This window comes from Ictidomys tridecemlineatus, chromosome 15, assembly GCF_052094955.1.
Source record: "Ictidomys tridecemlineatus isolate mIctTri1 chromosome 15, mIctTri1.hap1, whole genome shotgun sequence".
NCBI lineage: Eukaryota > Metazoa > Chordata > Mammalia > Rodentia > Sciuridae > Ictidomys > Ictidomys tridecemlineatus.
The window spans coordinates 58,124,101-58,149,229 of record NC_135491.1 but is presented as its reverse complement, the minus strand read 5'-3'; the positions used below and the strand labels follow the sequence as shown (position 1 = coordinate 58,149,229).

Genomic DNA, 25,129 nt, shown 5'->3' with positions numbered 1-25,129 from the left:
GGTGCTGGGCTAACCCCAGGTGCCCCCTCATGGAGGTCCCCACGCCCGCCCTGCCCCACCTGCTGTCCCACCTGGTGCTGTCGGGCCGGTGCTCCGCCTCTGTGGGCACCGGGGGCCGGCCCATGTCCAGGTGCTGCTCCAGCACCTGCTGCCGGAACTCGGACACCTGTGACTGCCGGTCTTCCTTCTCCTGCCGTAGCCGCCGCTGCCGTGCCAGCCACTTCTCCTCCTCATTGGTGCGCTGGATCAGCAGGGCCGTGGCAGCACTGCTCCCCGGCAGAGAGAAGATGCCGTGGTTGGAGATGAGGCTGGGCACGGTGTGGTGTGGGGTAGGTACTGGGTGCAAGGGGTGCTGCACAGGCTTGGGCGCCTGCAGGCCCATGTCCTTCAGCTTCTCTGTGGGGAGAAATGCCGTCACAGCAGGGTCCCCGTGCCCCCGCCCCTTCTCACTGCCTTTCAATGGACTCTTCCCACACCCTCATGGGAGCTCTCTGGAAGCACATCTTGTCCGAGAGCAGCACGCTCGGTGGCCGGGTAGCCCATTTGTACTGGTGCAAGCAGAACCATTATTAAAAGCTATTTAATTAAAAAAAAATCAACAACTTTCAATGAAATAAATTACATTCAACACAAGGCTGGGGCTCATCACTTCCACGCTCTTGGGGCTACCCATCTACCTCTCCTGTACTGGGTGCCACCACGCATCTCCAAACTCTGCTCACCAACATGACCCCGTGGCTTGAAACCAATCACGCTGGGAGTATTTGTGCCCCAGCAATTGGCTCTTCCCTGCAGTGCCAGGTGTGCCGCTGACCCTCGGTCCCTCCCTCCCGCTGACAGCCCAGGTACCTGCTCGGGTGGGGGTCAGCTGCTCCGAGGGCTTGACTCGCTCTTCGGCCGTGTGGCCCCGGAGCCCGTGCAGCTCGGCCACAGGCAGGAAGGCCGGCTCCAGCGCCTTGGCAGTCAGCAGCTCCTTCTCCCGTGCCCGCTGCTCCCGCTGGCGCTCCAGTTCCCGCTCCCGCTCCTTCTCCCGCTCGCGCTCCAGCTCCTTCTCCCGCTCGCGCTCCTTCTCGCGTTCACGCTCACGCTCCTTCTCCCGTTCCCGGTCAGCCTCTCGCTCTCGTTCCCGCTCTCTCTCCCGACGCAGCTCCTCGTCCATCTGTAGCCTGTGGGGCAAGCAGAGAGGGCTCAGGGACCCTGGAGAGGACGACCCAGGGCAGCCCACCACAGGAATCCCAACAGGGAGAGCCGTTAGGGCAAGAAGAACCTTGGACCCAGAGTCCCACGAGACCCAAACGCCCTCGAGGCCCTTGGCCTGCCGGGTGCACCGCCAAGAGTGGAGAACTTCGAACAGGCCCGTCGCCACCCCATTGAGCAGGTAAAGCAGCTCATCACCAAACGCCAGGAGCCTACCAGACTCCAGCCAGTGCTTCCCTCCCCCTGCTGTCCAGGAGTAAGCGGACCCCACCACCCGCAGCCCAGGACAAAGCTCACCTCTCTGCACTCAGGCTGGACATTCGCTCAGAGTGCAGTGCTGCAAGGGACGAGTGGGCAAGCTCGGGCGGGTAGCGAACCCCAGAGAGGTGCAGGTGCACAGCCGATGGGTGCAGCGGGGGCAGGGAACTGGGGGCGGGGATGGGGTAGAACGGGGACCTCAGGGCCGATAGGCAATAGGAGTCGTCCATCCTGCATGAAAAGAAGGGACGGGGCGGGGGGGGGGGGGGCTACTGTCACTCACAGGAAAGGCAAGCGTACCTAGCATGTGCAAAGTCCCAGTCAATAGGTGCTGCTTGGCTAGGTATGTCCACCTGTCTAGGCACGTTCCATGTGGCAAACTAGTAATAGGTGCAGGCCATGTCTTAAGGGCTGTCCACTTCTGATGACACTTATCATGCCAGGTTCAGGGGGTTGCCATCCTGAACAAGAATGCTACATGGCTTTCTCCAGGGCCTGTCACTTGCAAAGGCACTCTGCACACACCACACTCACAGCTACCAGCTGCTGTGGCTACTGCCCAGAGCTTAAAGACCAGGAAGTAGCTGCCCAGGCCACGGGGCCTCCCTCCAGAAGGAAATGCCTGATGGTAGTTAGGGGTTGGCTGGGACCTGGGGAAGGACATAGGGGCTGCCCAGGCTTTCCTTGGGAATGTGGCCCCAGGGCCCAAGAGACACCTCCCACCAGGTTGCACTCTGCAGAGAACAGAGCAGTCAGTGCCAGAGCCCAGGCGGGGGTGGCTCACCTGAAGGCCGGGTGGGGGAAAGGGTGCGGGGCCAGGTAGCTGGGGTGGTAGTAGGCAGCGGCTGGGTCCAGGCTAAGAGGGGGTAGGGAGGACATGCGCAGATCCTCAGCAGTGTGGTAGGGCCGGAAGCTTCTCAGGTAGTCCTCGGTCACAGTGCTGGGCGGCACCACGTGGTGCACAGGCCGCTGGAGGCTGTAGAGACAGCAAGCCGACAGGTGAAGGAGGCCTTCCAGCTGGGAAATGTGGGGCTCCCACCTCAGGCAGCAGCTCGTCAGGGAGGGCAGGGCACAGATGCCCATCACCCCTGCTCTGGGCACAGTCCTGCCTCTCAGCAGTATGACACAGGCCTGCAGGTCCCTTAAGGACCTCACCAGTGGGTATGGCTACAACCCCCAGTCTGGAGGGACTCCGGCCCCAGGACAGCTCGCAGCAGGGCTGGAGCGAGTTAACAGTCTCGGTGTGGAACGGACACAGGCACAGATGGGGCCTGCTCCTGGGGCAGGGCCAGCCACAGAGGCCAGCGACCATCTGGCGGCTCAGGCTTAGCCTCAGCTGGTGCAGGCTCCAGGCGGCCCAAGCACAGCCAGCCAAAGCCTGCCTCAGGGACCCAGAGACACTGCCCTCCCCAGTCTTTCCCATGGCCCCAGCACTTACTTGAGTGGTGGGAAGCGGGAGTCCTGCACAACAGAGCTTGGGGAGAGGCCAAAGGGGTAGGGTGTGCTGAGCAAGTGGGAGGGGATGGCGGGCCCCCCCGCCTTCTCCTGGGGCAGTGGCGGCTCCACAATGAGGCGCTCCCGACCACTGCTGCTGCTCCTTGAGGTGGCGTCCTGCAGGACAGAGCCAGGGTCAGTACCAGGGAGCCTGCGTCAAGGCCCCAGGGCATATGGCCAGCAGAGCCAGCTCTGGCCATGCCTGGGCTTCTTCAGACTGTGGAAATGCCCCAGGTTCAGCTTGTGTTCTAGAAACATCCTTTCCAGGAGCTTTACTACCAGAAAAGCAGCACATGGTGTGCCGGGGTCACTCCTCACTGTGGCCTTGGCACCACAGGCTCAGCACCTCAGGAAGAGAGCCTGCACCCAGTCATGAAATGAGGAGGTGGCAGCTCCAGGGCCTGCTCCCCAACCTGGTCCCCCAGACAAAGAAGGGGCTCTACATGAGCTGCCCCCATAGTAGCATCCAGCCCATGAGAGGTCCTGCCTGACTGTCCTTGTCATCTGTTACCACTGGCACGCCCCCCCCCCCCCGCCCTTGCTTCACACCCGCACAACTCCTGGCCAGCAAACCAGGCTGACAGCAGACATGCTCCCTGGGCAGGCGTCAGCTCTGCCACTCTTGAGCCACAGCAACGGGAAGCTGGGGTCAGGGCCCTGCGATTGGCTCCTTGCTGCACCAGCAGGAACAGGTGCTGAGCCTGTCACCTGCCCCGGAGCCTGACCAGCTTACCCCTCCCGGTGCCACTCTCCTCTGTCCAGAGGCCAGGCTGGCACGGTGCACCACAGCCCAGCCAGCCCCTGCGCAGACAGGGAGGCCCCTCCTGCCCTCTACCTTCCCAGCACGCGCTCTCCACAGGACAGTCAGTGACAACTAATTGAAGGAGACAGGTCGCTGATTGGAATTTTTAATGAGTAGCAACATCTGCTCCTTTCTCTGTGCCTGGCAGGCCCTGGGCTCCCCGCAGGGCTCCTGCACGTTCGTGACCTCTGACCTGCCCTCCCAGAAGGGGCATTCATGCAGGTCTCCAGGGTGGGACACACTCGGATGCCCCGTGCCAGCCGCAGGATCCTCCAGCTGCCCGAGTTACAGCAGGGTGGGCTCCCACCTGGACTGTCCCTGACTGCTGTGCCTCAGTTCCTCCACTGTCACACGCCAGTCAGCCCAGCATGGCGTAGCGTGGTTGGCCACAGAGGTGGACAGGATGCAGGTAAGGCATGAACTTGGGCTGGGCCTCACAGCTTGCGCCCTGTCCCTCACTGGCCCCTTCCCGAGTGGGGCTCCCTGTACCTCTCTCTCCTCCCCACCAAGGACCAGGATGCAATGGGTCCTGGGTGAGGGAAAGCACGGAGACACCCCTGTGCCTAAGACCTGGGATGAGCCAAACCGGATGGCACAGCCTCAGAGACCTCTGGGACCAGGGGACAGTCCCTAGAACTTCAGTCAGGACAGCCCCCACCAGCCCCCTTCTCCCCTTAGCCAGGGACAAAGCCTTGCTTGAAGGCAGCTGGGCCAGATGGCACCTCCCTGGCTGAGGACAAACCGAGGGAGGGGCGTACTCAGAGGGCAGGGGGCTCCGCAGCCAGACTCACGTGCCTGCGGCTGCCGTCTGCCTGGAGCCCAGCCAAGCCTGCACCAGGCACCTGAGAACTGGGTCAGCGGGCTGGGCCTCACTGGGTGAAGAGCGGGTGACAAGGCAGCACCTTCACCCTGAGCGAGGCGGGCCCCGGGTGGCCCCCAACCACTCCATGGTGGTGGCCGGTGTGTGTTGCTGCAGACGGGCACGTCAGGGTGCACCTGCAGGGCAGCTCGTTACTCCTGGGCAACGGCTGTGGGCGCAGCTGCACGAGGAGGCGGCAGGCAGGGAGGGGAGCCCCCTTGGTGACGAGGGAAGCCCCACAGCAGGCAGGCAGGAAGGCCCTGCTGGCTGCAGAACAGACCATCCTTCACCCACCTCTCCTTCTGCAGCTTGCTCGCCCAGGGACAGTGGCGACCCGGGGAAGAAAGGGCCAGCACACCAACTGTGGCCACATGGAGGGAGGCAGGCCTCTCCCACAGGATCAGGCTCTCCACTGGGCCTTTGTGCCACTGGTGAGCCCGCGTCACCTGCTCATCTGGCGCCTCCTCCCTCCCCTCCTCCCTCCGCATCAGGGGCTCACCGCATCAGGGGCTCACCAGCTGCGGTGGTGAACTGCTGCAGCAGAGCTCTCCTGGTCCCCTCCCCAGGATCACTGAGCACTTCTGAGGCAGTAGGGACTCTCCTTGGGAGAGTCTGCTCTGGGCAGGAGGCAGGTGGCAACCCCACTGAGCCCCTGCGATGTGTGGGGGCATTCACAGGCACCCCGGGTTGGGGTACGGGCCCTGGTCTGCAGCTAGGCGCAGGTGTCCCTGGGAGGCTGCTCTTGGGTGGGAGCAAGAGCCATAGTCACCAGCAGGGAGGAATAGCACCTGTGTCTCGGTCTCCCGCCTCTCCCCAAGGTCAAGGCTCTGACCCCCAGGGGAGGAGTGTGTGGCGAGAAGTCCAGAGGAGCACTCAACTCCCTTCACCAGGACTGGCCCTCTCAGGTGGCCCCGAGGCCCCTCGGTCATGGCAGCAGGCCCTCCTGTCCTCCCTGTCCAAGCTGCACTTGGTGGGGAGCGCAGCCACACAGACAGGGCTCCAGGGGCAAGTGAGGCTCCAGGCCAAGACGCCAAGGTCAGCAGAAGGCCACGTCAGGATGGGAGTCCTGCCTGGGCTAACCATTCCTGGGGGGTGCAAGACTCCTGCTGGAATCCTTGGGGGTCTCCATCCTGAAGCAGGGTGGTCTGTGGCCTGAGGCTGGCTCTTGTCCTGCCTCAAGAGCAGCCAAGGTGATGACCAAGCTGCTGAGCCCAACCCCCACCCCCTCTCCAGCAGGGGAGACAGGGAGTGGGCGCAGGGGAGAGGTTTCCAAGCGTTAATTAGCGTTTCCAAGCAGGGCCACCCCTCTGGGAACATAGCAGAAAATTCAGGTCCTGCTGCCAACGACGGCTCTTAATTAGGAAAGGCCCCTCTAGGCCCAGCACCAGGGCGCATGGCAGAGCCTGGCCCTGGGCTCCTGGGCTCCCTGGCACAAGCAGTCACCAGTGAGATGGGTGAGGGGCTGCAGGCACAAAAGGAGCCCCCATGACAGGAAAAGGCCTCCTCTGGGGGCTTCCAATGTAAAGACAGGCGCGGAAACCGCGGCACTTCCTGCCTGGTGGGCTGTAGCCGGCTCTTCCTATTTCAATTCCAGGTCTGAGCCAGGTCAAGTGCCGAGCAGCCCCCCATCCTGACCAGCACCTGGGGCGTGGCTGCACGTGGAGATGAGGCCTAGGAGGCCACACTGTGCACACCACTAAGGTGTGCCTGGTCCAATGACTGGAGTGCGCCCAAGAGGGGACCAGGACACGGGCAGAAGATGCAGTGTGCAAGCCAAGGAGAGGCCTCAAGAGGGACAGGCCTGCCCACAGCCCCACCTCGGGCACTACTCTCCAGCACGTGGGGAACAAACCCCATCTAGCTGCCTCGCCTGAGGTGAGGTGCTCTGTCCTGGCTACCCGAGCAGGTGACAGGGTCACTCAGCCCTCAGGCCCCCCTGCAGAGGAGACGGGGCTCAGAGTGAGGTGCCACCTAAGAGTCTGGAGCCAGTAGAAGCCCAGGAAGTCCTCTCCCTGGGGAGGCACCTGCCCTGCTCAGACCCACTCACCGGACGGCTGTCGCTCCTCCAGACCCCGTTGACAGTCTTGGTTGGGGCGATGGTCACCACCGGAGGTGTGCTGGGGACACTGTGGCCCCCAGGGGGGACGATGATGGGACCCATGGGCACACGCTTGGGTGTGCTGGCAGGGGAGCTATGGTTGGTGGCTGGAGAGGACACAGGTGACGACTCACTGCTCAGCGATGACCCTGTGGAAGGAACACAGCAGCTGAGCAGGGCCAGGCCCACCCTGCGCCACCACCACCGCCACCCCAGGAAGCTTCCCACACCCACACACAGGAGGGGGCGGAGACGCCAGGCCTGGTCAGCGGCTCAGCCATGGTCCCTCTGCCCCACAGGCTGGGACAGCAGTCCCCAAGCACGCAGTGCTCCAGTGCCACCCCCACCCTACCCGGGAGCCCTGTCCCACAGCCAGCTGTCCTGGCTCCAGGAGAGGAGGGCTGTGCACGTGGCCCGAGCAGAGCTGCAGCGAGCCCACCAGCAACTCTTGCCAGGGCCTGAGTGTCCTTGGGGGCCAACACCAGTGTCCAGGAGGCATGAGGCTTGCAGGTCACCAGCAGATGTTCATCTTTACATTTAACCCCCAGGTAAGTCACCACCTTAGAGCACAAAGCTAGTGGGTCGGATGTTCACCACGCTGCAGAAACACTACTATCCATTTCCAGAACATTCCCTGCACCCCAGAGAGAAGCCCCTGCCCCTCAGTGTCGAGGCAGGGGTCAGGCAGAAGGCGAGGAGGATGGCCTCAGCAGTGTGACCAGGAGGCAGAGGTCCCAGGGGCTTTTCCATGGGGACAGAACCTTACTTGAGCAAGGGGTAGAGTAGCTCTGCAGACCCAGGAGGCACCCCTGCCCCCCGGGAGGCACCCTGCTCCCTCGGCACAGTCCTGCCATCTCCTGCAGGAATGCGGGCCTGGTCTCTTTAACAGGGCTCCCTAGGCTTGTGTGTATCTTGCACAACTGTGCAGGGCAGCCACAGCTGTCCCCATAGCCCTGCAGGTCACAGCCCAGAGCTGCCAAGCAGCACACTGTGCTCAGGGAGCCTGAACAGGCTCCCACCAGCCAGCCCTGGTCAAGGTGGCAGTGAAGCCCAAGGGCCGTTGCCTGAGGCACAAACCAACCCCCAATTCTCCAGACAGACCTGGAAGCCACTATCTACACCCCAAGAATTCTGCACACTTAAGTTGGCTAAACCCCAACTTGGGCGGGGCAGGCTGAGGTGCAGACCCACACTTGACACCTCAGAGGCTCAGAGCTGGCCAGAAGCTCCAGAGCCAAGTGTCCCCCCTGGTGTCCTTTCCAGGGCAGAGAGCCATGGCTGGAGACAAGCCGGTTTGGTTGGTCAGACCCACCTGGGGAAGTGGCTTCCAGTGACAGCAAGGGAGCAGGCACAGGGCTGACGCAGCCAGGCCTGGCAACATCCCAAGGTTTGTGGAGGGCCAGCTGGCGGCCGTCCCCTGACCAACCCCATGAAGAGAAACGCTGGCCCGAGTCCAGGGAAGGCTCGGCATCCTGAACCCTCACCCGACGCCGGGGAGAGTGCCCCTCTGCAGCTCAGAGTGTGCTGGCCAGCGCTGCCCGCCCCACCCCACACGCCAGGGCGCCCGGCCAACTGAGCCACACCTGAGACGTTCCTTCACTAGCTTCGACGGGACCATGCGGCCCTGGTACTAGGACAGAACACCATGGCAGGCCCCGGTCAGACTGAGCAAGGGACGTCTGTCTGCACACGCTTGGATTGACTTGAAAAGTTCATTTTTAAGCTTTTGGGGAAAAAAACAAAACAAAACTCAGAAAGACACTTTTTTCTCCAAAAATAAAAGCGGTGTTTCCTTGGAAATCTCCAGGCCTGAACCTTTGTGGAGGGGTGACGCCCACACCTGGAGCCACACTGGCCCCCCGGTTCTTGTGGTCACCAACTTGAAAATGCACCTTCACCCCAGGGAAAGCCTGCACCGCCAGCAACGCCCCCACCCCGCCCCCGCAGCGGCCCCTGGGCCTGCACCTCCTGCAAATGGAGTCCCTCCAACGCACAGGCCCCAGTGCCTGGCGCCTGTGCCGCGCAGCGTGCCGTGGCTTACACCAGCTCCTCACCTGTGGCAGAGCGATGCTTCACGGCACAGGCTGTCACAGGCTCCTTATCAGGGGACCCCTGAGCTCAGCCCACCCAGCAGCTACTAGGAGCAGCGTCACATCTGCCCATGGCCTGCGGCGTACCTGCACATACTGCCCCCCATGGAGGGAACGTGGGTGTCCATGCTCCAGAGCCAGAAGGAAACAAAACCAACAGACCAAGAGCCACCAACAGGCCAGGGTGTAGCTCACGCACCCACGGCCAGGTCCGCGGCTCTTGGGGAAGAAGCTAGAAGGCCACAGGGGCGCGGGGTCCTCCCAGGGGCAGCGGCAGGTGAAGCAGCCACTTCCGAGCCCCCAGGAGCCTCACAGACCCCTCTGTGCCCTCGCTCCAGAAAGAAGACCGCACAACAGCTGCTGCCCAAGGAGGCCAACTCGAGCTGCTGGCCCGGGCCTGCCCTGCGCCCCCACCTCTCAGGCGGCCTCTAAGTGCCAGGAAGGAGATGGGAGGGTGGGCAGGGGCGGGAGCTCGTCTGGGGCAGGGCCCGATCTGAGGCTGGACAAGGGGAGGCCATCAACAATTAGCCGCCTGATCCCCTCCGAGGCGGGAGGCCCCTGCGCACCACCGTGAGCAGCAGCGATCGATGCCCGACAACGCGCTGCCAATTAGCAAGGCCGCGCCGGCGCCCGGCCCGCGTTCTCACTGCGCGGCTGGAGCAGGAGGGTTCGCCACCACTGTAATTAACTGGCAGCATTCAGCCAGGAGTTAGTCAATGAAACTGAGCCAGATTGCAGATGACAAGAGGCAGAGCGCGTCGTGTCACCTCTGCTGTCTGACCTCGCAGATTAGCGCTGAGCCCGACGGCACACGTAATTAACAGCTGAGACCCCAGAGCCAGCCCGGGAGCCCGTGAGGATGGGCTGGGGCTGCGGAGCTGCAGCAGCGCCTGCCGCCTCTCACGGACACCAGCTTGCCTGGCCAGGCCCCGGCCGCGGCACCACACCCCCTGACAAAGGAACCTCGGGCCAGGCGGTGGGGTGACTGGGGGCACCCCAGGAGTGCGGAGGGCAGGTCTCGGCCTGGTCAGGCTCAGACAGTGACAGCGAGCCCGAGGGGCGGGGGCCCAGAGCTGAAGCTCCAGGCAGCCCGGTGAATCCAGACTGGACCCGGCTCTGCGTGTGGCGGCCCCACCTAGGAGTGACAGAGAGCAGCGGAGAGCAAAGAGCACCAGAACCCCCCAACGAGGGCTCTTGGACCGTCCTGCTGGGCTGCCTCCTTGCATGGCCAGGGCAGCCCAGAGCCTGGCAGGGTCAGGACATCAGGTGGCTTGGCAGGCGTGCCTGTGGTTTACACCTCGTCCCTGTGCTGTGCGACAACGGAGGGACGCTGGGACACAGCCACCAGAGTCCCTGCCCAGCCCTTGTCCCCAGGCCCTGCTTTCAACCAGTGGAGAAACCAAGGGCCAGCAGTGCTTCCTGTCAGGTCTCTTTGGTCTCTGGGTGACCTCTGAGCAGCTTCTGGGCAGAGTCCTCCAGGCAGCTTTGCTGCCCCAGGCTGCTCCTCTAGGGTCACCACACGACATCTGGGCAGTCACCAACACTCCCCAGACCTTCCTGCCCCCTGGACCGGCGGTCTGCTGTGGGGGCTCCTGCTGGGCATCCCTCCCAGGCTCTGGGAACTGCTCCCACCTGCCCATTCTCATCAGCTGCCCAGCCCCGGAGACTCAGCGGCGCCCAGAGCACCTGGGGACCCGCAGGGCACCACCTGCCAGACGTGGCACGGGATGAGTGGGGAGGAGCAGGGCCAGACCATGCTCCAGATGGCGGCCTGCACCTGAAGAGCACCCGTGGAACAGAGGGCGGCCCCAGGAGCCATGCAGCGCTGGGGCCTGCTGGGAGGAGGGCTGCGGCTCCCTCGGGCGCACAGGGGCCAGAGCAGGTGAGACACCAGCTTGCCTGAGCAGGTGACCCTCTGGAATCTCCGGTCCCTGGCAGAGCAGGGACAGCCACACGGCAACACAAGGCTAGAGTCGACGCCTGCCATGACCCACAGGGCTTGGGAGGGCCAGCCAGGCAGCACCCGGTGTCTGCCGTATGCCACTACCGGACAGAGCTGCCCCCACCTGCCATGCCAGCCAGAGCACCGCTGACCTGGGCAGAGGAGACGAAGGCTGGAGGCCACAGCACCCAGCTGAGTAAGGGGCTGTCAGTGCCTACGAGCCAGTCATAGAACCTACCAGCAGGGGAAGGTGTGGGCTCTGCTTTGGGACACATCAGGACGGAGGATCTGCCAGAACTGTGGCAGACACCAGCCGCTCAGACCAGGGCAGGAAGGACCATCCCAGGGCACCCGGGACGGTGGGGCTGCTAACAGGGTGTAGGGGAGACGGGCCCAGCAGGTGGTGGCCCTGGGAACTCAGGGCTGATAAGGGCCCAGGGCACTCAGATGAGGGGGCCAGCCCCCCACCCCAGTCTTTTGCTGTTGTCTTTAAAAAGAGGTGGACTTCTGGGGGAGGGGTGTGGGCGGTGGAACAAAAGCCTTGTCCTGCCACACCACTGGATGGCAGTAGCCTCAGCCTGACCTGCAGGTGCACCTGCTGGGCGTCCCTCCAGGCCCTGGGAACTGCTCCCCACCTGCCTATCCTCACCCACTCCCCAGCCCTGAGGATTTGGCCAGTGCGTCGGGGAAGGAGCCTGGCTGGTGTCTGGTCACTGCCACTGAGGGACAGCATCTTGGTTTCAGGTGGCACCAGGGACCCAACAGTCACCAGACCCGCCTGCCCTCACACCTGCAAGGCTGTGACAAGACTGGGCAGGCAGCCAGCAGACACGGCTGATCACCAGCACTGGGTGTCGTCGGAAGCTGCTCTGTGGTGGCAGAAGCAGTGCCTGAGCCTGGGGCAGGTGCCAGGAGGGCGGGCCTCCGGCTCCCAAGGGCAGGTGCGTAAGCCCCCCTGATTGGGTGAAGGGAGCAAGGCTCAGGATGTGGCCTAAGCCCAAGAAGCCCCTCAAGGGAGTACGGGTGAGGACCAGGCCACGGGCCTCAGGGAGACCAGCCAGAGAGGCTGGATTGTCCCCCATGTGCTTCTGGGGACCAGAGGGGCACAGAGCCCCAGGCATGCATGCCTGCCCAGATCAGCCGAGGACACACGGGCTCCCACGCTGCAGCCCACTGACAGCAGACAGGCACCGCACCCCTGGGAGACAGCAGACGGCCTCACAGCTGGGCCCAGGCGGCAGCGGCCCCCTCCCACGCACAAGGCAGGGAAGGAGCCAGGGCCAGCGATTCAAAGTCAACTGGGCCCAGGAGCACCTCTGGGCACCCAATGCCGCTAAGTCAGTGGTTCCACAAGCACCAGTAAGTCCCACAACGATCTGGGGATCTCCAAGTCACAAGGCAGGCCAGGCACTCAGAGCAGGGCAAAAGCCACTCCAAGACAGTACCTGGGGCTGGGGCTCAGTGGCAAAGTGCTTGCCTTGCACGTGTGGAGCACTGGGTCCGATCCTCAGCACCACGTAAAGATAGAGACAGTGTGGGTCCACTACAACTAAAAAAGACAATGCGTGGGACACAGGGTTGGGGCCCAAGCCCAGTCCTGGGACACCTAGGCAGGGACTTCAGATGCACCAAGAAGGGGAGGGACCCTGTCCTGCACAACAGAGGACCTGGGGCCTCCCCAGATGGCCTGGGCCAAGCAGCCAAGGTGGGACAGGCCCAGGACACTAGCTCCAAGGGGCCCCTGGCCTGTCACTAGGGAGGAGCCAGGGGTCCAGCCAGGGACCCACGTGGGCACAGACCCCCTCCTCCCTCCTCCCAGGATGAGAAGACAACGGGCAGAGCGCCGGGAGGGCAGCCAGCAGAGGCCCAGCCCAGCACAGAGCCCGACGGAGGACATTCCTCAGCCCAGGTGCCAAGGGCCCTCCAGGGAGGCCAACAGTGCGGTGGGGACGATGGCGGCAGTTAGGAGCAGTGGGATAGGAGGCTGCCTCCATGGCGGGTGGGGGTCGGCGGTCCCTGTTTACGGCGCTCCGAGGCCAGGGCCTCCGCTAAATCACGGCAACCCAGGTGTTGGGGTGGCCTCTTACCCAAAGAAACAGTAGCTCCGACAGATGAAGCCACTGCCCAGGTCACACAGCAGAGTCTTAAAGGTGTGAACCAGAGTCCAGAAGCCCACCACCTGCTGAGCGCAGGGAGGTCCAGTGTCAGGCCCTCCCCGCCCTCCACCAGGCCACCTGCAAACCGCTGCGCCCGTCCTCAGCCTCCGGGGAGGGCAGATGAGATGGCGTGTGCATCTGCTCCGTCAGAACTGAGTTTTTAAACTGCCCCCAGAAGACCCCATGAGGACACCATCAGCCTGGGCAGTGGCACCGCTCTGCTGGCTCTGCACGCCTTCCTGACCCCCAGGGAGTGGCCATCCCTTCACCCCAGACCCCTCAGCACGGGGTCCAGCAGCTGAAGCTGGCTATGGCTGCGGCTCCCGTCCCATCTGGGCAGACATGGACACACGACAGGCCGTGGTGAGGGCACCAGTGTTCAGAATGGAATGGCCCCTCTGCCACTTGCCAAGGCCGACAGGGACCCAGGGTGGCACACTGTGGCGGAGACCCCAGGCCGGGCACACAGCAGGCGGCCCTCAGTGGCCACAGTGGGGGGCAGCGAGAGCCTTTGTAGGCCACCTCCCTCCCACACCTCCTTGGGGACCCACATGCCGGCCTCCGGGGTTCAGCCACGGGCAAGCACAGGCCCAGTCCCCACTACACAGCCCAGGAGCCGGCCATGTCCAGGACAAGCAGTCCCGAAGGCGAGGTCCACGGCCACCGCGGGAGCCAAGGGCAGGGAGTGGAATGTTCTGGACCACAGTGGGCATGGCTGCAGCACAAGGTTCTGCAGGGTGACGACTCTTCCCCTGTGAATCATATCCCAGAAGCCAGCCAAGGTGGGAAGGCGTGGGGAGACCCGCCCCGCTTCCAGAGCACAGCACACCCCCCTCGGGAGGTGGTCAGCAGGGCCTGGTCTCGGGCACCCTCACCCCAGCTCTCCAAGTCTACCTCCACACCGAGGCAGCACAGGACTTGCACCCCTTCTTCCTAAGCCTCAGCCCCCCACCTGGACCACAGCCCGCTCAGGGACATCAGCCTACTTCACAGAGAGGGCACGGTGAGGCCCAAGCTGGGGTGACAGAAAATCGGGGGTTGGTGTGGGGTGAGGATGCTGGGAAATGATCGAGGACTTTAGGACGAAGCCAGGGCTGCCCGGGTGAGACCCGGAGCTCCAACGGCTTCGGGATGGCTGTGGCCCCCAGCAAGCCCCCAGATCTCGTCATCAGAACGGGAGGCGAGGCGCTGGCCTGGCCACTCCACAGTGTCCTGGGTTCTCCCACCGGTCAGTCTCCACAGGTGCTGGTCCCACTCCTGGGGCCATTCACCCAGGGGAGCGAGCAGACACATCAGCAGAGTGGGGACAGACGCGCCTGTCATACAGTGGCCCCGCCAGCCCGCCCTGGTTCTCTGCTGCAAAGTCCCAGACACCAGAGCCCCAGGTCAGAGTCGAGAGGGAGCAGGGACCCGCGGCCAGTGCCTGTCCTCCAGCCACCTGCACACAGAGGCACACCAAGTTCCCAGCCCGGGAGGCCGGGCAGGCTCTGACACTTGAGCCACACGCTGGCCCACCACCGGAGCCAGGCGCTAGGGACAGCTGGGGCAGCCGAAGAAACAAGGCCCTGCTCCCTTCGCCACCGCGGGAGGATGCCTCATGGCCTCTCCGTGCAGCACTGGCCCAGGGCTCAGGCCCAGAGCACTGTCCCCTGAAGCCTGCACCTGGCCTGTAAGAAGTCACCGGCACACTCCAGCCCAGAGGCTTCTCACCCTTCCCTCTGCGCCTCTGCTCCTCCAAGTTCAGTGTCCTGCTGTGTGTCCCCGCCCAGGCCACAGCAGACACCTGCTCACCACCCCGCTTCCTCCAGGCACTCGCTCTTTGTGGGTGCTGCCAGGGAGCCCCACCTCCACCCTGTGAGCAGGGGGCGGGAAGGGAGAGTCGCTGCACGCACCCACCACCCCTCCCCACGCTGCTCCTGATGACGGGCAACAGAAGGGACCTGGAGAGAAGACAGCCAGCATCCAAAGACCTGGCCCCCTGGTCAGGGCCAACACCTGCTCCACAGAGCCGGAGGCCCAAGGGACGCAGCCCCTGCCTCGGAGGAGCCTGGGGTTCTGGGGGCCAGCCAGCACCCACAGCACCCACAGCACCCCCCAGCCGTCCTGGCCACGACTGTTCCTGCTCGGCAGCAGCCCTGGGCGACTGAGGTGCCCCAGGCCAGAGCTGGAAGGGCCTAGAGCGCCTCCCTGCACTGACTCAGAAGGGACAGTTCTTGTCCTGGGTCACATGGTCTGAGCCCAGGTGTCACCAGAAGGCAGGCCTCTGCACCCTGGGACTCAGGTGATGGGGCAGGATGGGGACACTGCTCTGTGTCCAGAAACCCCCTGCTCCCCTCCACGGGGGATGGGCAGGCCCGAGCCGGGGCGCCAGCGGACTGGGCAAGGGACCCTGAGCGCTCGGGGTGCTTCAGCGACACACACGTGAGGCACCACAGCCCCTAAATCCACTGTGGTCCCGCGGCCAGCAGGCCCCCTCCCCACCCCACCCCGGCAGCCCCGGCCGAGGAAGGAGAGCGGAGGGGAGCAGAGCCAAGCAGAGCGGCAGGGAGGGGCTGGGGCGGGCAGCGCCACTGTCTGCCTCCTGGTCTCGCCCTCGCGCAGCTGGCGCCTCTTACCTCTGGGCTCCTCCGCCTGTTTGGCGAGCTTGCGCAGCGCAGCGGCAAAGCTGGAGGACGGCGCGGCCTGGGCCGACAGCGCGCTGCTGGTGGCCGGGCTGCCGCTGGGCACCAGGGCGCCATTGAGTGGCGAGGGGGTGAGGGGGTTGACGGTGGCGGTGGTCCTGGTCGCGGTGGAAAGCATCCCTAACGAAGGGGACTTGGGCTCATGGCTCATGCCTGAAACAGGAAAAGAAGAACCAGGGTCACGGAGAGCAGAGCCAGCACCAGGTGGCGGCAGCATGCAGAGAGCCAGGCGGACAGAGCGCAGGCTGCGGACAGAGCGCAGGCTGTGGACAGGGGGCAGACCGCACCCAGCCAGGCACGGAGACGGCCGAGCCAGCACAGCCGCCCTGGGCACCAGGCGACCCAGAGTCCCAGAGCAAAAGGTGTTGGAAAGGAGGCAGGGTCCCCAGCCGAAGCAAGGTCAGCAAGGAGTCCGCCCCGTGCAGGGGATGCTCCCGGCCAGGACGGCCAGGAGTGGCGGCTGCACTCTGGGGAGGGAGGTCGGCACTGCTACTGTCCCAGAGTCAGAGAGGAAGAAACCGAGGTTCCTGCGTGGCCTTGTCCACATGGATGGTCAGTGCAGACCCAGGGCCCTCGCTCCACGCTCTCCCGAGTTCCAAGTCACAGGGCCCAGCAGGTGGAAGGGGGAGGACACGGAGCCATCCTGCAGCCCCCCTGAGCCCCTCACGGCACGAGGACTCCGCCACTCGGCCAAGTTTGGGACGGCAGCTGACCCCCGCCACTGGCAGGGCCAAGACCAGGTCACAACCCCACCCCTCCAGTCCCCCAAGTATCAGTGAGGAGTCTTCACCCAGGTCCCCATCAACAACCAGGCCCCGCTCCCTCGCTGTGCGCACATCCCACAGAAGTCGGCCAGTGGCCTGGCGCCTCGCAGGGGCAGCAGGGCCACAGGCAGCAAGAAGCGATGCGTTTCCCGCACCCACTGGAGCCTGAGAGCAGGAAGGGACCCGGCACCCCACACCCCTGCTGGAGCCTGGAGCCAGCAGCCTGGCCAAGCCCGGGCACGCCTCTCCAGGGGGGACGTGCCTGGCCCGGCCGAGAGGTCCCAGGAGGCCCCAGGGCAGAGCCCGGGGCCTGGAGGTGCACCCCGAGTTTGAGGTCTGGAGGGTCAGGTGGAGCTGGCCGCTGCCCCCTCCTGATGGTGGAGGAGGACCTCCCGGGCACTTGGAGGCACGTGGGTGACAACACTGCAGGGCTGCGGCTGAGGCAGGGGGCCAGGAAGCCTCGGGAGCAGAGGCTGCCCAAGGGCCCCGTGAGGAGCCAGCCGGCCTCCCAGGGCCAGGCAGCGCCCACGGCAGGAGGCCCACAGACCAGGGTGCTGGCCCCACTGGGTCCCCACTTGCTCGGCTCCCAGGAGGAGTCACAGGGTCCCCCCCGCAGCCGGACCTCCAGAACTGCCCAGTTTCAGTAGCAGCCTGCTCCCACGGCCACCCACCTTCAAGCCTGACAGACACGGAGCCCCAAAGTGGGCCTGGTCTCTGCCCGCCCCGTGAACACCCACCTCACCCAGCTGCACCCTCCCCTTTCAGAGCCAGTGCCCAGGGTGGACAGAAAGGCCCAGGGGACCAGCGAGGAGGACAGCCTGGACTCAGATGTGTGAGCCCAGACAGGTCTCCTCCCGTCACACGGGGGCAACCATCAAGTCCACCCCGTGAGCTTCACCCCGTGAGGACCCACAGGGGCCGCCGAGCCGCCGCCTGACCCAGGGCCTGTCGGCACAGACTCCAGCCAGGACGAGTCGGGACCCGCGCTGCGGCTCTGTGCTGCCCCCAACCTGGGCCACTGAGCTGCGTGGAGAAGTGTCAGGGCCGTGTTGTCACCCGGACTCCTGCCTGTGGTGACCCGCCCCGCCCCACACAGGCCTGGCTTTGGCCCTGGAGGTTAGGTCCCTGGAGCACCCACACCCTGGGAGGCCACCAGGGCTGCTGTGGTGACAGGCCTGGCCAGCTGGTGACCGCAGGGTCTCAGGAGGCTGGGGCAGGAGGATCACAAGATCCAGGCCAGCCTGGGCAACTTAGAGACCCCGTCTTAAACCTGAAAAGGGCAGGGGACCCAGGCTCCATCCCAGAGCAGCAATAAAGGAGGCGGAGATGGACTCCCCTCTCGGAGTAAGGGCCAGACCTGCGCCTGCCTTCTGAGCCGGGGCGTGGCGAGGGGCCCTGGCCTCAGCCACTTGAGCAAAGGTGGTCACTAACCCCTTGAGAGGGGGCTTCTGGCCAGCAGCTGCAAGGGAGCCCCCACCCCAGCAGCAGGCCCTCTGGCCCCCACCAGCCCATAGGACGCCGCAGGCTCTGCCGCTGATCAGGCCCGAGCTGCGCCTCCCAGCCAAGGTGGAGGCTCTGCAGGGAGGCTGCAAGATGTGCCTCCTCCACTCAGCCTCCACCGTGCTCCCCACCAGAGATTCCAGAGTGGCCTTCTGCAGACACCCTGCCTCTCGGAAAAGGCTGTTCTCACTGCAGTCAGACCACCAGCCAGCCCAGCAGCCAGCGATGCCCACGCTACGAGAGGCAGGCTGCTGTCCACTTGGGCAGGTGCCACAGTGGACTGGGATCTGGGACCCCAAATGGCACTGTGCTCCCAGTGACTGCTTGTCCTTTCCACCTGGTTCCACTTTCTCTGCCCTGATCCAGGTTTTGGAAAAAACGAGAGCCTTCCAAGAGATGGTGACCTGGTAGCATGTGTCCCCCGTCCTCGGAACAGTCCCCTGCCCCCCCATCAGGCCCAGCACCAGTTCTCCAAGGGGACTGCCAGCAGCCTCGACCAAGGGTGCCACCCTCCTCACCCTGGTCCCTGGGGTCCCCGAAGCCAGCACTGCAGACGGTGCCAGTGTGCTCCTCAGCCGGGGAGCTGCTCTGCTGATGTCAGGCCACTTAAAATAGCTCTCCAGGAGCAGCTTCATTAGGGACCTAAAATTAGCAGCTCTGCTGCGTGTGTGCCTGGGGAGGGGCAGCCCCAAGTGGCCGCGCTCGGGACCCGGCCCTCACACCTGCCCCCGGTCCATAGGCCTCAGCTGGCTGCTGCTGTGTGCCCTCCCTCCATAGATGGGACAGGGACCGCTGGCCCCCAGGTCTGCAGAGGCCAGGGCAGGCCACAGCAACTGTGGAGCCCCAGGGGCAGCAGCAGGGAGCCCCCAGGGGCGCAGGTGCCTACTCCCCCCTCATTAGAGAGGTATTTATTAACTTGTGCGCTCCTGGCCACCGACTGGATTCTCATCGACATTATCAGCTCATCTGAATTCATTATCCTAACAGCTGGGAATAGGCTCCGCAGCATGAGGCCTGTGATGGATGAGGGCTGGGGGCTGTGCACCGCACACGCTCTCCTGACATGTGCTGCTCGGCAGGAAAACGAGCCAGAGGTCTAGGTGGCCCAGATCCGCCAGGAGACTGCCTGCCTCTCATTTTTTACATCATTGTACCAAGTCTGGACAGGCTCCTTCTCGCCAGCTCAGCTCCCCAGGAAAGAAGGGCTGCCTTATCCACATACCCCAAAGCCCCTCGGCCCTGGACACACTCCAACCCAGGGGTCAGGAAAAGTCCAGTCCTGAGGCCACAGAGCTGAAGACCTCTGGGCTACCACCAGAGCCAGAGGGCAGGGAGAGAGGAATGAACCCCGCTGACCACGCTCACAAGGTGGCTGGGGCCCGTTTTGTGGGCAGCCAAGTCTGACAGGGGACCCGCGGTGAGCCTCCTTCGCCCCAGCCTCCCTTGTGCTCGCCCAGTAGCAGCACAATGCTCTGAAAGAAAGCGAGGAGGCAGCGCCCAGGGCAGCAGGAGCCCAGCTGCCTGGCAGGGGACACCGGCACACACCCGCTGGGTCCTGGCCCGCAGGGCGGAGCCCCGGCTGGCCTGACAGCAGGACTGCAAGAGGGGAGGCCTCCGCGGCCCCATTAGGTATGGTCCCTGACCCCCTCCTCCCACAAGGGGGATTATTAATCAGCACACCGGCCTCCCTCCCAGCCTCCTTCCCGGCCTCCCGTGGATCCCGTAATTACTGCTTCCTTTCATGCCTGCTCTGCCCAGCCCCAGACCCCAGGCCCGCTCCCTCCGTGCTCTGTAATTACAAGCTAATAGCTGAGATGAATTTTCTGCTGGGTCCCAGTTCAAGCACCAACCCGCCCCCTCCCCGGCAGCCCCCCTAATTACACCCTGCGAGGCTGCGCGGCGGGGCTCCGCTCTCGGCCGCCCGCACAATCTGGACCTGGATTCTCTAATCACCCCTCTTGGTAATTCTCCATCACCACAGACAGAAATGTTTGTGAACAAATAAAGGGCGTCCCCCAGCGATCCCTGCCCCCCAAGGGGACATGTTCCTGCAGCCCTAACGAGGCCAGGGGTCACCAGCTATGGGGACTGGGGGCGCAGTGGCACAGGGTGCCATGGTCCCCAGAGCAGCTCTGTCATCAGCTCATGACTCCTTCCCACACTCAGAGCGGCAGTAGCTCTGGGTGGGACCCAGGAGGGGGCCTCGGCTCGTGCCAGCGAGGCCCCGACCAAGGATACCACCCCAGGATCAGGACCCGCCCTGGACCCGCTCCAGGGCCAGTGCCCGAGGCGGCGGCTGGCAGAGCCAGGGCAGCACCAGCCCAGAGGAGGCGCGGCCCGAGCAGATGGCCGAGCTCCTGACCCAGAACCAGAAGGGCCGGGAACAGCAGGCAGGAGGGGGCAGCTGGGCACCCCTGCATGAAGCTGGCCACGAGGCCGCGGGCCTCCCAGGCGGACAGCCGAGCCGTGCGCAAGGCAGGAGCAGCTGCCCACCAGAAACCCAGTCAAGGGGAACAGGACGGGGCTCCCAGGCAGCTGCCGCGGCCCCATTCACCCCCTCACGTCCACAGGACTGTGCCACAGGGGGACGCAACACCAGGGTTTGTCCCCAACACGTCACTGCCAGTCGCCAGGCTAGCCAGGGCCCCTGCTGGGTGCAGAGTGTGCGGGAGAGGCCACCTGCATGGTGGACAGGGAGGAGCGCGGAGCCAGGTCAAACCGGGGGTCGCTGCTGGGGGAGCCCCACGGGTGACATGGACGACACCGGCAGGGTGGGGGCACCCAGAGAGCCATCAGAACGCCCAAGAGTCACCCAGAACTGGGGTCTGAGGCCACAGATCGGGCGTTCCGGAGGTTCCAGGTGAGGCAAGGGACAAAGTGGGGCAACAGATGGCGGTGACATTTGACGCGATTACTCTAAGCGGCTGCTGCGTGCAGAAGCCTGACGCACAGACCAAGGGCTGGAGCAGCGAGGGGCCGTGGGGCGGGCAGGAGGGGAGCAGCAGAGCGGGATGCCACCCACAGCGAGGACAAAGGCAGACCAGAAAGGCCACGAGGTTGGGAGACCTGGGAGACTGCGCCCAAGGCCACCCCCAGGGACTACAAGGGACAGGGACAGGGCCAGCCCCCCAGCCCAGGCTGCAAACCTCACCTCACCTGGGCCCAGGGGCGAGCCCCGCTTCCCGCCTGCGCTCCCTTGAACATGAGACTGTGGGCCGGCTGCCACCCCTGCAGGTGGCTGGCTGTGCCCAAGGTACAGGTGGGACAAGCACCAGCTCCGCAGCCACTGGGCTAGCCCCGGCAGCCCGCGGCACCTGGGCCAGCCAGGCCACCCTCCTGCAGTACGTCACAAGGGCCCTTTCAGTGCATGCCACCAGCCTCCGCAGAGGCATCCAATGAGGCCCAGAGGTCCCAGGAGAGATGCCCAAGCCGCTGGGACAAGGCCACCGAGTGTCCATGGGGCCAGCCCGGGGCCAGCAGGGTCAAGGTCAGGCCCTGGGAGCAGTGACACCTGAATGAGAGGCCAGTGCATGAAATCTTGTTCCCCTGGGCTGCAAGAGGCCAGTATCCCAAGCCCCCGCCCCCACCCAGGGGACAGGAAGCTGCTCCAGAAGAAAACGGAGAAACCACGGGTCCCCAGCTCCTGGCCCCGCAGTGCTGCGTCTCTGAACTGCTCCAGGGCCCACCCGACCCCCCGGGAACCAGGAGCAGGGTCCAGGAGTGACCTCAGCAGCACTAGAAGGCCCAGTGGCACGGGTGCCGAGGGCCAGGAGTGGGTCCCCCTGCTCCGAGCCGCGGGCAGGCCTGGGAAGGGACAGCACCCAGGAAAGCCCAAGGTGGGTCTCACTTTAACCCAAGCCAGTTCCTCAGGCCAGATCTAAGGTGCCAAGTGCCAAGGTGGCAAGCTGCTCTCGTCCGATTCCCACAAACCTCCCAGAAAGACGCGCCGCGGGAGTGTACCGCGCTCCCGAGCTCAGGAGGCCACCGTGGCCCACGGGGCCTGTGTGTGGCGGTGAGTGGCCGCGAGCCTGGGCAAGAGTCGTCCCCTAACGCGACCCACCTGCAGAGGAGGCACAGGGGTGGGGTCGGGGAGCCCAGACACTCCGCCTTTGTGATCACATCTCCCCACGGGCTCCACGTTCTGGGCCCGGACACTGTGCTGGAAACCACCACGGGGAACAGACGGGCTTGGGGACAGGACAGCCCCGAGCCAGCCATCAGGAGGCAGGAGCTCCCCACCCCAAGCCACCCCCACCCCCCACTGAGGGGCAACCCTGCGGGTCTAAAGGGGTCCTCGGCACCCTGACCCAGACTGGCCTGCCCGCACGGACCCAGGGATGAAGTTCTCTGGGCTCCCAACCAAAAAGGTGGCCCCGTCGACCAGAGAAGCCCCTGGGGGGACACTCAGGCCAGGTGACCGCTGTGGGAAGATGTCCTCCCTCCACCCTCCCCCACCCTGAGGCCGAGCACAGCCTGGGTGCCAGGGGTCCATCTAGCCAGAGCTGGCAGGGGACAGCAGGCCCCGGGGCGCATGGCCCCACCGTGTTCCCGCAGAGTCTTGGGGTCTGTGCCGAGCGGCCCTCCTCTGAAGCGTTTGGATTTCGGGTTTTCTGGACTCTGGAGTATCAGCAGGGCCCTGATGAGAGCTCCAAATCTAGAGGCAAATTCGTTTGTCTCGCTGACGCCTCATCCGTACGGCCTGAAGACCACCTTCAACACACCTTCTAGGCCACCCTGTGCGTGGAGCAGTTTCGTGGTGTGGACGGGCCACTTGGGGCCTCACGTCAGAGCCTGCAGCGTTTGGATTTGGGACAGTGCTCACGCCGGCCGCTCTCCCTGTGGGAACAGCTCGAGCTGGGGTGAGGTGCGAGGCCCAGGGCAGGGCCCCAGAAGCCCCAGGCGCTCTGCGGGCCTGGGCTCCAGAATCCCAGCACCAGCCATCAAACAAACGAGACTGTCCCCACCCAACAGGCCGCCGGCCCCAACTCACATCTAAATGAGAAAGACCCGGACTGAAAATGCACCCACTACCCAGACGCTGCAAGGCACCAGAAGGGCAGGGGCTGTCCCCCGCCACGGTGAGGCCGACGTCACCCCTGCCCACCCGCTGCACTTGAACGGGGCCTTCACCTCCTGGTGGAGCTCAGTCTCAGTGGGGCCATCGTCAGGTGGGGCACTGCTGTACAGCCCTGAGGAGCCGGGGACCTTCGGTGACCCAGGGAGCCCACTTCACCCTGCGCTTCCTTAGACAGGGCCCGGGCTCCACATCCCCAGAAAGGGGGGCTCCCACAGGTTGGGGACAAGCTGGAGGAGGGCTGGAGGCAGAGGGAGAGGCCTGGACCTCAGTCTGACCAAGAGCAGCCGAGGCTGAGGCCTGCACTTCACTGCCCGCGAGCCCCAGCCGTGACCCGAACCCTCGGCGAAACAAGAGTCCCCACCCTCAGAGGCGGAGGGCTGAGCAGGACCCCAGGCCACTTGCTAGTGGAGACCGTTTCCTCATCTGTGGAGTGACCAGGCGACAGAGGACAATGGGCAGACCCACAGCCTGCAGGACGGGATTCCCCCAGTGTCCCCACTGACCCAGGACCCAGACTTCACTCTGGGGTCTCGGCTTCGGGCCACCTGCCACACAGGCCCTTCAGTAGAGGCGCACGCCACACACCTCCACGCGCACGCCAAGATCCCCGCGCGCTGGGCAGCCGGGGAGGAGCCCAACCCCGGGAAGACGGTGAAGACGGCCAGTCCGACAGGCCTGCTCTGGGCTCCAGGAGGCTGCAACCTGCTCCTCCTCCGCGGCTGACCGCAGGCAGTGGACGAGCCCCCCAGCCCCTCCCTCCCTGGTCACCCGGGGCAGCCCTCCCCGGCAAGTCAGGCCCTCCTGAGGAAGGAGGGACACAGGAGGAGGAGAGGCGCCCCACACCCAACGTCCCCCCATAAGCCAGGCTGTGACCAGAAGTGACCGGAGAGGTTGCAGCGCCTCTGGGGGCCAGGACGCAGGGCTCCTCCCCATCTGGTCAGAAACCCCAGAAGCCAACTGGGAACGCGGGTCAGAAGGCACGCGACGTGCCTTGGGGCTCCACTCTGGGAAGGCACTTGTCCCTGAAGGGCGCCCGGCTCTGCCCCCACCTGTGAGCCGTTGTCCTCCACTGACACGGATTTTCCTTCGGGAAGGTTTAACCTGTCCACCACCAAAACAGCTCCGACCAAAGGCGCACAGGTCAATACCTTGATGCCGCCTGCGGCCGGGGAACCGCCATTTCAGTGCAAGAGGGCAGGGCTGGGGGAGGGCAGGGCAGGGCTGGGGGAGGGCAGGGCAGGGCTGGGGAGGGCAGGGCAGGGCTGGGGGAGGACAGGGCAGCGCTGGGGAGGGGAGGGCAGGCCATGGCTGCAGCACCTCTGCATGCAGGCCCCAAGTCCAATTCAGTCCCCCAAAGGGCAGCGGCCTGCCGGCGCACGGGACCCCGGGAGGTCTGGGGTGGGGAGGGGGCCTGAACAACGCGTCTGGTGTTGACCCTGGCCACAAGGGGATCTGAAGGGACTGACTTGGCCTTCGGGCCACCCTCAGCCCCACTTTGCCTGGCGTGGGGCCTGGGGTGTGGACAGAGCCTCTGGACCGTTGACGACATCGCCAGGAATGCCGCTGCCCCGGTGACCTACGAGCACTGACCCTCCGTCTGAGGACACAGGCAACCTGGGTTGCTCCTGTCCCGCAAGTGAGACAGCCAGGGTCCCCAAGTGGCCCAGGCCACGCAAGTCGAGGGCAGCACCCAGGAACAGCAGATGAGCTCCCTGGGGCCGGGCCACAGCGGCAGGCCCCATCACCTGCTTTTGGTGCGTGTCCTTGCAGGGACAGGGAGCCCACTTCACGGCTAGGAAGGACCTGGGGGAGACCCACAAGTGGCCCCCACGCCAGGAAGCCGCTCAACTCCCAGGAAGTTAGGGCTCCAGCCGGAGGACTGGCCTCAGACCCCACCCCCCAAACATGCCCCCCAGGAAGCCCACTCGGAAGGTGCTCCAAGCACCTGGGCCAGGGGAGAGCCGCCTGCCCGTCCCACCCAGTGCCCTCGCGGGGTCTCCAGGAGCCAGAGAGAGGCACCCAGCCCCGAGGACGTCCACGTGGAGTCCCTTTCCACCCGGTTCTGGAGACGGGCAGTCTCTGGCCTCTGGGTCACCTTCCCCAGGATGAGGAACTCCGGACCCACTTCTTCCACAACAGAAGGCCCCGGGGCTAGACAGACGCCCAGGCCCCACCAGGTCCAGAGGGACAGCCAGGCTGGTGTCTTCACCA

General features: G+C 65.0%; 1 protein-coding gene and 1 long non-coding RNA gene across 11 annotated transcripts in view; one reads left to right on the top strand and one right to left on the bottom strand.

Moving 5' to 3' along the window:
• Positions 1 to 25,129, bottom strand: part of Gse1 (Gse1 coiled-coil protein) — a 282,134-nt gene that overhangs the window by 14,556 nt on the left and 242,449 nt on the right. For 7 of the 10 annotated variants that reach the window (XM_040279235.2, XM_040279234.2, XM_040279233.2 and 4 more), the window contains 7 exons: positions 15,512 to 15,730; positions 6,658 to 6,857; positions 2,894 to 3,066; positions 2,240 to 2,431; positions 1,495 to 1,686; positions 850 to 1,166; positions 72 to 396 (listed from right to left, as the gene is read on the bottom strand). In XM_040279235.2, the coding sequence (XP_040135169.2) occupies positions 72 to 396; positions 850 to 1,166; positions 1,495 to 1,686; positions 2,240 to 2,431; positions 2,894 to 3,066; positions 6,658 to 6,857; positions 15,512 to 15,730 (1,618 nt within the window). The remainder of the gene's footprint in view (positions 1 to 71; positions 397 to 849; positions 1,167 to 1,494; positions 1,687 to 2,239; positions 2,432 to 2,893; positions 3,067 to 6,657; positions 6,858 to 15,511; positions 15,731 to 25,129) is intronic. The other 3 variants (XM_040279236.2, XM_040279237.2, XM_021733374.3) reach the window with 1 other exon arrangement.
• LOC144370943 (uncharacterized) lies at positions 3,496 to 8,490 on the top strand. The gene is made up of 5 exons (XR_013431073.1): positions 3,496 to 4,160; positions 4,919 to 5,041; positions 6,205 to 6,485; positions 7,008 to 7,256; positions 7,972 to 8,490. It is a non-coding gene; the product is annotated as an uncharacterized LOC144370943 (long non-coding RNA).